General features: G+C 43.0%; 1 protein-coding gene across 3 annotated transcripts in view; it reads right to left on the bottom strand.

Annotated features, from left to right (window-relative positions):
* LOC118359614 (DNA-binding protein RFX7-like) overlaps positions 1 to 15576 on the bottom strand; it is a 36203-nt gene that overhangs the window by 13654 nt on the left and 6973 nt on the right. For 2 of the 3 annotated variants that reach the window (XM_035738167.2, XM_035738182.2), the window contains exons 2-6: positions 11216 to 11249; positions 3990 to 4072; positions 3009 to 3047; positions 2731 to 2856; positions 341 to 457 (exon numbers count right to left, since the gene is read on the bottom strand). In XM_035738167.2, the coding sequence (XP_035594060.2) occupies positions 341 to 457; positions 2731 to 2856; positions 3009 to 3047; positions 3990 to 4072; positions 11216 to 11249 (399 nt within the window). The remainder of the gene's footprint in view (positions 1 to 340; positions 458 to 2730; positions 2857 to 3008; positions 3048 to 3989; positions 4073 to 11215; positions 11250 to 15576) is intronic. The other variant, XM_035738173.2, reaches the window with a different exon arrangement.

Raw genomic sequence — 15576 nt, 5'->3', positions numbered from 1 at the left:
TTGAACTCCACAACAAAATAAGAACAAAGTCACTTGTCACTTTACTAATTTAACGGACGCTAATCTCATTGGAGACTGTAGCTTTGCCAAGTCTAGAGTCGTGATCTCATGGAAAAGACATTGAAAAGACATTTCACAAATTGTTTCCTGAAGGTCAAGAACACAGTGATTCCCCTAAGTGTCTCTGTCCTACTATACTACTCTCCAGGCAGAGGCCGCTTTATTTGATTTCATTTCAGTTCTATATTTAGAGGCTCCATGAACTGAGACAACAGATGTTCTGCGACCAGAGTCCAGAGAGGCCAGATTGTTCGCTACAAATCATTCCAGTGAAGGATATTTTGATTTGCCTCTCATGCCAAGTCGACGTGCCTTCATGTTTGGAAATACATTTTTCATGATCTTTCCAAAGTCCGCCGCACTCAGTGGGTGGTAGCAGAGATTGTCACAATAGCTCCTGAAACAAACAAACAAGAGGCAGACAGACACAGACAGTAAACATTTGTTGGACAGGGGAAGTAAGGTTCAGATAAACAAGGTATTGGAAATCTCAGTAAAAACCAAATAAACTATGTTAAATATCAAATAAAAGACAGTCACATCAAAACAGTGACATCTGGGTGAAGACGTTCCCATAGAAATCAGAAACATTATTAGTACTTTAATTTGCAATGAATGAGGACGTCAAACTGCGTGTTACGTAACAGTCACATAGCATTTCAGACTTTCCGTTCTAGTGTTACCAACACATGGTGCACATCTTTTCCCATGCTTTCTGCATCTATTTATATTGGTGCTTTGGCTGGCAGTATGTAGATCCTTCATAGCTGGCAGTATGTAGATCCTTTATAGCTGGCAGTATGTAGATCCTTCATAGCTGGCAGTATGTAGATCCTTTATAGCTGGCAGTGTGTAGATCCTTCATAGCTGGCAGTGTGTAGATCCTTCATAGCTGGCAGTATGTAGATCCTTCATAGCTGGCAGTGTGTAGAGCCTTCATAGCTGGCAGTGTGTAGAGCCTTCATAGCTGGCAGTGTGTAGAGCCTTCATAGCTGGCAGTGTGTAGATCCTTCATAGCTGGCAGTGTGATCCTTCATAGATCCTTCATAGCTGGCAGTGATCCTTCATAGCTGGCAGTGTGTATCCTTCATAGCTGGCAGTGTGTAGATCCTTCATAGCTGGCAGTGTGTAGATCCTTCATAGCTGGCAGTGTGTAGATCCTTCATAGCTGGCAGTGTGTAGATCCTTCATAGCTGGCAGTGTGTAGATCCTTCATAGCTGGCAGTGTGTAGATCCTTCATAGCTGGCAGTGTGTAGATCCTTCATAGCTGGCAGTGTGTAGATCCTTCATAGCTGGCAGTGTGTAGATCCTTCATAGCTGGCAGTGTGTAGATCCTTCATAGCTGGCAGTGTGTAGATCCTTCATAGCTGGCAGTGTGTAGATCCTTCAGCTGGCAGTGTGTAGCCTGCTGGCAGTGTGTAGATCCTTCATAGCTGGCAGTGTGTAGATCCTTCATAGCTGGCAGTGTGTAGATCCTTCATAGCTGGCAGTGTGTAGATCCTTCATAGCTGGCAGTGTGTAGATCCTTCATAGCTGGCAGTGTGTAGATCCTTCATAGCTGGCAGTGTGTAGATCCTTCATAGCTGGCAGTGTGTAGATCCTTCATAGCTGGCAGTGTGTAGATCCTTCATAGCTGGCAGTGTGTAGATCCTTCATAGCTGGCAGTGTGTAGATCCTTCATAGCTGGCAGTGTGTAGATCCTTCATAGCTGGCAGTGTGTGGCAGATCCTTCATAGCTGGCAGCTGGCAGTGTGTAGATCCTTCATAGCTGGCAGTGTGTAGATCCTTCATAGCTGGCAGTGTGTAGATCCTTCATAGCTGGCAGTGTGATCCTTCAGATCCTTCATAGCTGGCAGTGTGTAGATCCTTCATAGCTGGCAGTGTGTAGATCCTTCATAGCTGGCAGTGTGTAGATCCTTCATAGCTGGCAGTGTGTAGATCCTTCATAGCTGGCAGTGTGTAGATCCTTCATAGCTGGCAGTGTGTAGATCCTTCATAGCTGGCAGTGTGTAGATCCTTCATAGCTGGCAGTGTGTAGATCCTTCATAGCTGGCAGTGTGTAGATCCTTCATAGCTGGCAGTGTGTAGATCCTTCATAGCTGGCAGTGTGTAGATCCTTCATAGCTGGCAGTGTGTAGATCCTTCATAGCTGGCAGTGTGTAGATCCTTCATAGCTGGCAGTGTGTAGATCCTTCATAGCTGGCAGTGTGTAGATCCTTCATAGCTGGCAGTGTGTAGATCCTTCATAGCTGGCAGTGTGTATTAAAGGCTTATTTATTTAGTAACAGCCAAATGCCAAATGTTATGTACTTTCATAACATGTATCTCATGTCATAAAATAAAACGGCCATACAAATGTGTACCTTGTTCTTGTGAAACCTCTTAGAAGTCAAGTACTCATGGAAATCAAATTCAAAAGTAAATCCATCCATTTACACCTGGTATGGAATTTAACCTATCAGGTATCCCAAATTCCCTAAAACACCTGTACACGGTGCTATCAATATGTTTTTAAATTGGTCCGGTATCCCTTTCCAGAACATCAAAACAGGGTGACAGTTTTTTATTTGTATTTAACAGTGCTATTGCTTTGAAAATGACCCGAGTTGTGCAAAGCACCATTGGCTTCACACTTCCCTATTTCTCCTTTCTCACTGTCAGATACCCACTTGTACTCATCATAGACCTCCTGTTTGGGCAGAGAGGTTTCTGGGTGTTCCTCTAGGTGACTGCGAATCCAGTTGAACGCGTGCATCTGTTGAGTGCGGCTTGATGACATGGAGCTCTGATCACTGCTAGAGAAAGCAGGAGAAAATAGGTTATTTACAATATAATCACAAAAAAAAACATTTACAGTCGGATCTACCTTTCCCGCCCCATTTTTCAAACGCAACCAACACACATCACCCCCATGTCTCTATGTTGTAAGTGAGAGAGGTTTATGTACCATGACAGTTCTCCAGGACTGGCAGACCCTCTCTCAGTCCTGATGGGCATCGTGTGGAGTGTTGGGGAGTTGAGGTGATGAGGATTAGATGTGGAGAACAAGTAGGAATTGATCATTGCTTTTCAATCAAGGTATGATATTGACAACATCAATGAGCAGTGTGTATTTGTCACCTGATGCTAAACTAACTTCAAGCCACTGCCCCTGGACACTTCTGTAGATGAGAGGATTGGATAAGTTCAAACAATGTGGGGAAATTCCTCTTAGCCTATCAGAAGTAAAGCTATTACAGTATTCCTTAGGCCTAATACATATCCAATCGTCTCAGATCTGCACACATTCCTAGGGAGTAGGGGCTTGGGTCATTTGGAATTAAGAGTGCGTATGTGTGTGTGTGTGTGTGTTACAGATCAAATATACATTAGAGAGAAGACAGGGCATAAATCTACACATATTTTGCAAAAAGGTCAAACATGAAGGGTTGAGGATAGATGTTATGAATAAGTTATTAAGTAAGGACTTTCTATCAGAACACACACAGGTGATAGTCATATGTGGGAAATCATTATCAAATCAACTAACGCAACAATAAAAAACAAAAGCACCAAAGCTTATTTGCTATTGAAGAGAGAATGTTTTAACACACACACACACACCCCTAACTGGTAGTCCAATATCAAATCAATCAACGCAATTATTTATTTTTTCATTTTTTAAAAACAGCCAAAGCCTATTTGCTCTCTAAGGGAGAGAGTATGGCATAATGAGCGGTTTGACTTAACCTCAGTCCAAGCTAATGTTGACAACCATTGTAGCATGTGGGGATAGGATAGGGTGCAGAACATTTATATTATGCTACTAGGCTAATGGATAATGGGGTAGATGAACATCAGGCTAAGTCATGTGCAAATGGCATGGAACTGCATCTAGACATGACACAAAACAAACTATGTTCAATCAAATGACAGAATGATCAATTACCTTTTTTCACTGTTGCTGGGACCAGAAGGCAACTTAAGGTAGAGGTAGAGTTTCTCGATGTCTGTAAACGTCTCCACATCTTGCTGTAAAAGCGGCGCACAGGGAAGAAGAGGGATTTAATAACAAACAGTAAGGATGCACGATATATCGGTGAACATATTGGAATCGGCCAATAATATCTAAAAATGCCAACATCGGTATCGGCCAGATGTCTAGTTTAAAGCCGATGTTAAAAACCGATGTCAAAGCTACCGTGCAGACCTATATAACGTAGGTACGTGACGTAATGACGCCACGTAAAATGTAGCGTTACACATGCAACACAGCATTCCTAACCTCGCCCACAATGTCTGCTGTGTGGATCGAGCAGTCAACAAGTCAAGCAGTCATTTGAAAGAGTAAGAACATTTCAGCGAGACAACTCAAAAGGCAAAACCCATTAAAGCCAAGATAATGGAAATGATTGTCCTTGACAATCAACTATTCTCTGTCGTGGGTGATGTTGGCTTTTGCCAACTGGTCGAGCACCGGTACACTACCAAGTGCGCTATTTTTCAGATGTTGCACTACAAGCAAGTTAAGAACAAATTATTATTTACAATGGCGGCCCGGACGACGCCCTATGGGACTCCCAATCACAGCCGTATGTACTACAGCCTGGATTCAAACCAGGGACTGTAGTCACGCCTTTTGCACAGAGATGCAGTGCCTTAAACATCTGCGTCCGTGTGTGTGTGTGTGTTAACTGAATGCTTAAAAGGCAGCAAAAATTGTAAATATCAGTAGTAGTTGTGTTCATGGTAGTCTTTCTCACTCCACTGATTTAACATGCTCTACTGATGTCTCTCTCAGACTGGCAGTCCAGTTCATGAGAAAGGAAATTATTATTTTCATTCTCACTACTAGAATAATCCACCAAGATACATTCCAAAGGCTGACCGGTTGCCTTTCACTCCAGTTTGAAGAGCATGAATAATACAGAACCGTTTCCTGTTTAAATGATCCATTCTTAGTCTATTCTCCACTGAGTGAAGTCAGGTGCTCTCATTGCTTCTGCTGTAGTAACACAGTGTTTAGTTGTACTATGTAGGGCTTGAGGCACCATCAGCGTAACATTTTTAATTCAAAAGTTATGAAATCTACGACAAAGACTTTTCAGTTCCAGTGAAACCTAAAACAACCATTTCAAACAATCCCCTTTAGTTTGGTTGGACTAGTTTGAACACTATCCGCACCTGGGAACGCATAGAACACCACATTTTTTTTGTCCAAGAAACACATTTTGTGCATGGGCACGTATTTGTTTTAGGAGTTTTAGTTCACTACTGCTCAAAATGTGTAAAAACACCCTAAAAGACAACAGTCTTCAGGAACAACCCCCCCCCCCCCCACCCCCACAGGAAAACAAAAACATGGATGATCCTGCAAATGAGATTAGGGATGTAAAGGAGAGATTAAAAAATCCGGGAAGAGAAGGGGTGGAAGTTGCGGCAGAGAGAACCACTGTTCTTGTTGAGGTCTCGTTCAGAAGGATCCTGGATGCATCCTGATAAACAGTGCTCAAGCTAAGATCAATGTGGACGAGTGTCAGGATAAACAAAATTACAAAAAAACATTCAACCTCTTGGATTCTGAATGTTTCTAAAACGTGTGTGTGCAACAAATACCACAGGGTGTTAAAGATCAACACAGGGGGTCCTCATCCCTGCCACAATGACAAAAGCCATGAGGAAATCTCTTAATGAGATCAAACAAATGTTTCCATCGAGGGGACAGGGTTAGTGTGTGTGTGTATTGAGAGCTCCTAAGGATTTTTTCACACTTGGTCCCTTTTAGCAACAACAAAAAAATTCAGTGCAGTTCACTTAATTTTGGTGCAGTGTGAACACTTCAAAGGAACTCAGGCCCCTCAAAAGAGTCCCTGAAGCGACCGGAGACCATCTCGAAAGGTGGTCTGAGTTCGGTTCTCTAGAAATCCGACAGTCCGGTTCCATTTTTTAGGGCAATGTCAACACCAAAATTCCCACACCACACACTAGACTACTGCACATCTCGTGTTGTTTTTGGATATCGTTTTGGGATATTGATTTTAGCCCTTGTCAAGGATGCACAGAAATACCAAAATGTGTGTGGAGTTATGTTCAGATTATTTGTTTGAAATGTGATCTATGGGCTAAGAGATTGTGGGGTTTGAAGTGTGAGAAGACAACATGAGACATATGATATCTGTTCTTTTAAAGAGGACTATGTGGGAAAATCCCCTATGAGAAGACCTTGAAGGAACATGAGGATAAATATGAGGTGATGGATCCCTGCAATATCCAGAGGGGGTTGTTGCAGCTACCATGGGACAGTGTTATAACTTTAAAACACTGATACCTGCTAACCTAACAAACAGACAGTCTTTGGGGGTGGAACAAAATGCATTTTAAAGTTCCATGTGAATGCAGATGATTAGGGAGTCACACATACAAGATAGATGCCTTAGGGCTGTAGCCCAGCTACCCAAGTCTATGACGTTTTACAAAACGTCAACAAACATTAACTGGGATGATGGTTTATGTATTAGGAAGCAATTTCACTGAGAGACTTTGGAAGGCATGCCAACAATTTTGGGGTGGGGCACGTGCAGCACTGGGTCTCACAGATGTCGTGACAGAGGGGCTTTGGGGCTGTATTACTCCATGATCTGATCTCCACTGCTCAGTGACCACCTCCACTCCCCGCCTGGGCAGAGCACTAACAGAAATACAACAGCAAGTGGCCACGTATGCCACAGATAAGTACAACTTACAACAGTAAACAAAGCAAGCAAGCACTGGATCACGCTTGCACTCTTATTCACTGTCGGTTTCTCGCTTTAACCTCCCTCTCAATCACACATAGACACAAGCTTTGAAACGTGCTGGCACACACACACACACAGTTAAATCCCAGTGGATTGATGGGGAATTGAGAAATTGTATGGTTGAGAGGGAGGAGGCAAAAGGTATGGCAAATAAGTCTGGCTGCACAACTGATTGGCAAACGTATTGCAAATTGAGATATGTGACTAAACTGAATAAAAAGAAGAAACTACACTATGAAACTAAGATAAATGACAAAGAACAATAGTAAAACGATTTGGATCCATAATAAATACACATTGCTAAGCTCAGCTGTGAAACACATTGGCTAATAGACAGACGCGAAAAATAAACAAAGCACAATCTCTATCTCTCACCCTCTCTCTACCCCAGTACTACAATGGATGGTGGGTGCCAGTTGAACCCAACCCAGTTCAGTGTTTGGAGAATGGCTGGGCCCAGAGCTACAAACAGAAACAGCCCTCTCCAACACGCTGTTTCAAAGGGAATAGGGAAGATGATAGGGTGGGGCAGGGGTGATTTAAATTCTGCTGGAGTAGAAGGCGGCAGACGAGAGACTTTGGCTCCAGGCACGACTCTCCAACACGGAGCGCGAGGGCCCTGCAGGGGGGAGGAGCAGGCTCCCACATCACGTTCTGGATTCTTGATGATCTGAAGGGGCCTATGGTGCCTCTGACTACTACACAATATTCACTGTTTTAAAACAGTAACCAACATGTAGTACGATTGTTTTTTCTAGCACCTAATTGTTATATTTTTTACAAAAACTATTTAGAGGCAAACACTTAAATGAATGTTTATTTAATATGAAGCTGTGAGTGCAATGCACTATTTCAATACCGATTGATGGATCATGACAACATCTAAAAGCAGAAGGGATACAGACATGGCATTTCAATGACCCAACCAACCCCCCCATAGAGGAAGTCATCGGAGGTAGCAATAATCCGAGGAATACCTAATCCGGGGGCTAGCAGAGCGGAGCGGGCAGTTAAGCTCTCGTAAACAAGCTTTTGTTTAAATGGTGTCTCCTATAGGACACCAACGCTAGGGACCACCAGACCAGTGCTTTACATTGTGGTGCAGACTGCAGTGGACAGCCAAAACTGCCCAAATGTCCAGAGCAGCATCTCTGACACCAACATTATGGAAAAGAGTTAAACACACAACACATGACCATAAAGAGAAGCTCTGGGTGCCATAGCAGGGAGGGGACAAGCATTCAAACACAGAGATGCTGACAAGTGTGTCTTAACGGCATGAGTGCACAGAGCCAGACAGCCATAGTTGGGTCTGGGGGGGGTGTTTGTGCGCAGCGCAAGGCAGACTGAGTTAAACTGAAATCCCCTGTCGTTAACCCTTTCCCCTGGACTGGCCTCTGCTAGCGGTGTGGTCAGCAGCCCCCGTCAAACATAGTCAAACATAGCCGTCAAACATAGCGCCCCCCCCTTCAATTGGTTTCTAAGAATAGAAGTATTCGCCCCTCTGTCTTCTCTATATTCACTTCTTTGTTGCTAGGGGAACAGGAGCTCGCCAATAGCTAAAGTTATCAGCCACTGAGCAGAGTTAGCGATTGGGGAGGGTAAACACATACATACAGACGTCGTGGAGCCAACTGGACTCTCCTTTTTAGAAGGAGGTAGGTTATCGTTAGAAGGGGAAATCGACCAATTGTTGGACCAAACCTCAAATGCAAAAGGCAAGTTGAAACTACTTGTTGTCAGAGGTTGAAATGATCTTTCGGCTTTGTTGTCGTGAGAGGCAGGGGGAGGGGATTGGTGTCTGAGTGGGAAGGTGCACACAGCACAGAAGGATCGAAGGAGACGAGACCAAAAAGACAAATGCTCATAAAAACTGAAAACATTAAAACATACATTCAAATTAATTCCATATAGTCGCCCAGCCCTGCTTCTGTAGTCATTCAACTTCAGCCACTTAGACCTTACATCTCTGAAATTAATTTAGACTTTGACTGGCCTGAAGACCCTACAAACTACAGCACCCTTCACAGGGGCAAGGGTCCACACTTGGATGACAATCCTAAATGAGTCAGTGTCAGCAGACAGTCTACACTCCCCTGCAACTTCACACGGCCATGGTTAAATACCCATCCACCACCATCCATAATCATATCAGTCTCCTCGGTACCAACAACATCAACAGAACAATTATAGCCTGGTTGTATTCTCACGCCAACAACACTATAGCTTTTTGTTGGATGAAAGACAAGTTCATAAATGGCAGTTACACAACTAGCTATGCTATGTGTCGGCAAAACTGAGCTATGGCGTCAACCCGACAACTTTATTACCGAGCCTGATAGCATCTAGGAGAATGAACTAGACGTGAGAGGAACCGGATTGGTTGTGTTGAGGCTCAAAGAAACTGAAAGCTATTAGAGGAAACGATAACACACAGGGAGAAAAAAATGGTAATTAACAGGTTAAGCCTCTGGTTACATTGGCCTGATACTGTACATTATCTACTTTGTATTCTCTCTCTCTAAGAACCACTAACCCCTGAGTCTTCCAACTAAACCCAAAGCTCTACAGCGAATTAATATTCACACAAAGGGCAACTATAACTGAGGACATCTGAAAAGAACCAGTTTGATATGAGGCCAGACATCAGAAAGAGATGCATCATGCAGACCCTGATGGTGGAAGCCTAGTAATAGTACTAAGACATTACTAGTGGAGCGAGGGCTGGGCATTAGTGATTCAACACACACACAGATGGGTTACTCCTTAGAAAGACTAAAAACAGCCACCTCTCCCCAGAGACCACTCTCACATCTCCATAAGACACAGTCTGAGGCAGGAAACAACCACAGTGTATCAACACAAGTTTCATTATTGATGTGTGTTCTACTTATCACCTCCGCTGACACATTCAAAGTCTGTAAATGAAAACAGAGGGAGAGAGAGAGCAGTTAATATTAGACACTAGTGCTTTCCCATGTCCTCTAGAAATCCTTAAGAGGCAAAGAAAACAAAGTCTGTCGGAATTGAAAAACACAAGACCCTTGTGGAATACAACTGAAGGCATTAACCTTTAATGAGCGCAGCTGATGCAAGGTATTGTTTGAGATTGCAACATTTAGCACCGTAAGGCTGACTGGAGCACGGGAGCTGACTGGAGCACGGGAGCTGACTGGAGCTGACTGGAGCACGGGAGCTCATGCATGTTTTGCTAACTCTGGCACCTGCCACGAACATGCAGATTTGTGTGAAACTTTAGGACTCCAGGGATTCTGGATTCGGAACTTAACAGTACACGAGACAGGACTTTAACCACTGGGATTGGGGTTCCCTCTCACTGAGGAGGAAGAGAGGCAAGGCAGGTCAAGGAAAACAAACAACTGTTGACCTGAGCCTGAGTGCAAAACACAGGTTACTATGTGGCAGTGGTGGTGGGTGATTTGATTGCTTTGACAGGTCTAGCCGTCTATCCTCAACATACCTCTTGGTAAGATATACCTCTGACAAGCTGAAGCCCAGCCTGCAGTATTGAGTAAACACAGCAGGTTTCCCAGAGTAACTAGAGTGTAGCCTTGACCTCTGATCATTCTCCTGCCTCACCTGGTGGCAATGCACTGGATCTTACCTCAGTGTTGTATAGCACCCATCTCTATTGACAGGCAAAATATTTCTATACTTGCTCAATTACAGTACATAGGGCCAAATCCTCACATGAACACACGTACACATCTTGAACTTTCAGGTAAGCCATGTGCTGCAGATGAGTTATGTTCAAGTATGTCAAGGTGGGTTTTAGATGATAATGTATGTTCAATCACACCGTGGTTGACTGAATTTCAGTTGAAGGCCAGAACCTGAGAGAAAAAAAACACAAAGGGCTAAAAAGACGAGGTGATGACAAAGGGACATGACCACAACACCAAACACAGATGTAAATCATTTCATCCCATCTTCTGGAGACCATTACGAGCCAAATACGGTGTAGTATAACTATAGGACTCATGACGTAAGATTAAATGGGTTAGTGGAGTTTCAGTGAGATCATTCAACAGAACTGAGCAGTATTTTATGGTCAGCAATGGCTGTTTCATAACAGGGCTACTTTCAGCTCTGACATCAAGTGTAGTATAAATAAGTCAAACATAGGACCACCTGTTTAAATACTACAGACAGTAGATGGCAATGCTGCTTCTCTTCATCCTCTAACAGTCTCACGACACTGGCGAAGAGGTGAGATAAGCACAGAGATTACATTTCAGAAACCTAAAATTGACCTTACTCAAGTCAAAAACCCACCTTAAACTTTGGGGGGAAAAGTTGAACAATTATGAACAGAGCATACATTGTGGTTAAAGGCTTTATGACAAGGAAGACTCACCAAAATATTGTCCACCTTTGACTGTACAGATTTACTGAAAAAAAGAGAAACAGAAGACAAATTAGTATGACGCAAGTGTAACGTGAGCACCATGCATACACCGGATGTATTAATAAATCATTGTAACGTAAGGCATGAGACAACCCTCTCACCAGCTTCTCCCTGGTCGTAACCAATATATCCTAGGAACACGTTGTCATATGTAAAAATGGAGACAGACACTACATAAATGTTCTATAGCACTCAATGCCTATTTATAACACCTCCCTCAGAAAGTCATTGAGGGGACTTCAATCCAGTACAAACCGGTATCTAGGCCTTATCCATATAAAAGTACTGTAAAATCTGACTTGACCTCAAGGCAATATACTGCTAGAATTACAGAAAGGAAAGTCAACCTATCACTAAATTATCCCACAGCATATTAGTCAAAGGACCTATAGGAGACAGACAAGCTCTCTCAGACAGACAGTTAAAATCAAATAGAGAAAACAGACTCACTGACTGTTGGTTACAATAGTTCATTAAACCAGCTACAGTTCCCCACAGTGGAGTGAGTGAAGAGGCTGCTAAATGCTTTTACAGTCAGAGATTCGTGGCCCCTTGCTGAGTCCGCCCACTCAAAAACAACACACATCTACTCCCATAGCCTAAATTGACCCAATTTCCTCTCCATAGCCTTCAGAAATGTCACGTGAGGCAAGGCCTAGACATTGGTGTGAACCACAACACAACTCAAAAGGTTAATTGAGAGATGCAGAATTGAAAGCACTTTCTCTCACTCAGTATGCGTGTGCCTACACATTCTGCAGCTCAAGAGGTGCGTGGTCCATGACAATTCAACTGAACCACATGGTAAATCCCTCTCTGTGTGGCTCAGCCCACATTCAAGTCAGTTTACCTGGATAACATAGTAGTAGGAGATAGTAACTTGGCTCTCATGCAATGGCCTCTCATACAACTAAGAATCAATGCATGAACTGGTCATAATGAGGCCGGCTGCTTCTATTTGATCATCTATTACAATGAAGGGGCAGAACCTAGGACTTACTTATTTGTTAAGTAAAAGTCAGGCAGACTGAGGGGCTGTTACTAGGTTACTCAGGGCAAATCAGAATCAGGAGACTGTTATTAGCTGTGACAGAGAAAGTAAAGCTTTAATGGACTGTTACTAGGTGAGGCCAGGATTTCTCAGTGTTGATAATAAGCAGGTCTGCCAGGTTCCTCTCATTAAGCTGTTTCTAGGTAAGGCCAGGCAGGTACCGAGAGAGTGCCTCGTTAAGTCATTGTTGCTGTGGGGAGCTGGGAGGGGATTGGGAAAGGGGAAGACAGGATTTAGATTCTCCCTGCCGGCTCCTTACTGCACATCACTCAAGTTTTAAAATGTTCTGCAGCAATTATGCCCCAGTTCTGGTCACACAGAGCCCCTGACTGAGCATGACCTAACAAGCTCTATCTAGAATTACTTAGTCTGGACTAGAACCTCACTTGGCAGGGTACACAATAATGTTGATGACTGGTATTACAAAGTGGGTTTAGGGGTAAATCAACCTGCAGTATAAAAATGGCACCGATTCCTCCGACTTAAAAAAAAAAAAAGTCAGAAAAATAACATTCCTGTGGATCAGAGTGGAGTGTGTTTGTATTCCTCTAGAAAAGCCATCCCTGTCCCTAAATTCTGAGTTTGGTGATGTTCATGTGAAACATGGACTCATTGCCATGCAATGTACCTACGTTGAGACTGTACGTACGTTGAGACTGAGGAAGTTTGGTTTCTAAACACATCCTGTTGAACCCTGGGCTGGCAGTAGAGGAGTTCAGCTCTGAGGGATGAACCCCCTCACACTGCGTGTTGGTCTCATTCATCTATATCCAAGGTGCACCAGGTCACTGAGGTAAACTTCAACATGTCTGATCTAATTATTTTAGTTTATTTAGTGGCATGCACCAACCGCCACAGCTTGAGATTTACATGATTGATTCTATATATTTGCAGGATTTTGTCTCACAAAAACATTTCTGCACTAAGCAACTAACTGCTGCATGTATTGAATTACTCTTAGTTACCCCATTCAGAAACCCTTCAATGATCATCAACTAATGTGCCTACATCTACCACACCAGATTTTATTTCAGCCTTTTAATAAATCATTCTGAAACATTGAGAGAGATAAGAACCAAGTCAAAACACAAATCAACATTAGAAAATGATAACTGGTAATATGACCTGACATGTTCAAATAATTCACATCTTTTGAAATAATAAACACTAAAATGTAACATGTGTATAGTTTTTTCCTGAAAAGCACCCTGATTTCCAAAAGCAGCAGAGCAGACTCTCCCACCCCCCCAGCTGGCCCCTCCTGCACTCCCCCCTATTGAACGTAAACAGTCAGAGCTGGCAGGAAGGGGCAGCCCCGGAGGCTCACTGTCTGCCACCCTCCCTCAATATGGCCGCTTCAGGGAGAAATTGGATTGCCTGACATTCACCTCTAAACCTCAGCAACCGCAGACAGTATAGCCTGACACTCGGGAAGGCTGGAGCACAAAAGCTGTGCTATTCTGAATTATCAATGTGGGGAGACCCTCCAACGGCGAGCCTCTCTGAACCTCTCTGATCTCATATTCTTCCGCTAGAGTGGTGATGGTGAATATTTTAAACTGAAGCCTGACATACCATCAGAACAGCCACCAAATTGTGTGTGTAGCAGATACAGCCCACTACTACGACTGGGAGTTACAGTTGGCCTATAATCAGATCGAAAACATAACTTTCACAGAGGTTTAAAGACAGTAGGTCAACTGTTAAATAGAGCCACCAAAGACATGACATCCCTTCACTCGAGTCTCCCAAATGCTTTAACGAGCACTTCAGAAAACAATATTTTGTTACATTAACTTTAGCAATATTTAGGGCTGCCCCCATTTAGTCGACTGGTCGATTGTTTGGTCGATAGGCTGTTGGTCGACCAAGATTTCTTTAGTCGAGCAGTGACGAACACTAAAAACATGGTGTACAAGACAACTGTTCGATTTGCGCGTGTCTGAGTAGACTAATCCATTGTGCAGGCCATAACAGTCCATCACTATAAGACATGTGTTACTGAAATTGTATATGGTTAAGGACAGCGGTGCAACGCTAATAAAAAATATTATTTTATATCAAATGCGCTTTCTCCCACGTTTGATAGTGGTCGCTTTCCACGGTTCTGAAATATTAGTGCGCTGTTGAATTGGCGCCTTTTCTTAGACCATTTTGCTATGTGCATAATAGCTCAATTAACCAGTATATTGGTGTTGAAAACAATGCGGCAGAGGCAGCAGTGGAGATAAGATATGAGAAAACAGCACTTACCTAATTGTCTAAAGAAAAGTGAGTAGAGAGCAAACCAACCTAATTAGGTCTATAATCAATAGCCTAACTGTTAAATGTGCCTGGCTTTATAAATCATCCATACAGTTGATGTCGGCAGTTTACATACATTTAGGTTGGAGTCATTAAAACTCGTTTTTCAACCACTCAACACATATCTTGTTAACAAACTATAGTTTTGGCAAGCCGATTAGGACATCTACTTCGTGCATGACAAATAATTTTTCCAACAATTGTTTACAGAAAGATTATTTCACTGTATCACAATTCCAGTGGGTCAGAAGTTTACATACGCTCAGTTGACTATGCCTTTATACAGCTTGGAAAATTCCAGAAAATGTCATGGCTTTAGAAGCTTCTGATAGGCTAATTGACATCATTTGAGTCTATTGGAGGTGTACCTGTGGATGTATTTCAAGGCCTACCTTCAAACTCAGTGCTTCTTTGCTTGACATCATGGGAAAATCAAAAGAAATCAGCCAAGACCTCAGACAAAAAATTGTGGACCTCCACAAGTCTGGTTCATCCTTGGGAGCAATTTCCAACGCCTGAAGGTACCACGTTCATCTGTACAAACAATAGTAAGCAAGTATAAACACCATTAGACCACGCAGCCGTCATACCGCTCAGGAAGGAGACGCGTTCTGTCTCCTAGAGATGAACGTACTTTGGTGCGAAAAGTGAAAATCAATCCCAGAACAACAGCAAAGGACATTGTGAAGATGCTGGAGGAAACAGGTACAAAAGTATCTATATCGACAGTAAAACGAGTCCTATATCGACATAACCTGAAAGCCCACTCAGCAAGGAAGAAGCCACTGCTCCAAAACCGCCATAAAAAAAGCCAGACTACGGTTTGCAACTGCACATGGGGACAAAGATCGTACTTTTGGGAAAAATATCCTCTGGTTTGATGAAACAAAAATATAACTGTTTGGCCATAATGACCTTCGTTATGTTTGGAGGAAAGAGGGGGAGTCTTGCAAGC

This window comes from Oncorhynchus keta, chromosome 2 (assembly GCF_023373465.1).
Source record: "Oncorhynchus keta strain PuntledgeMale-10-30-2019 chromosome 2, Oket_V2, whole genome shotgun sequence".
NCBI lineage: Eukaryota > Metazoa > Chordata > Actinopteri > Salmoniformes > Salmonidae > Oncorhynchus > Oncorhynchus keta.
This window is presented reverse-complemented; position numbering and strand designations above follow the sequence as displayed.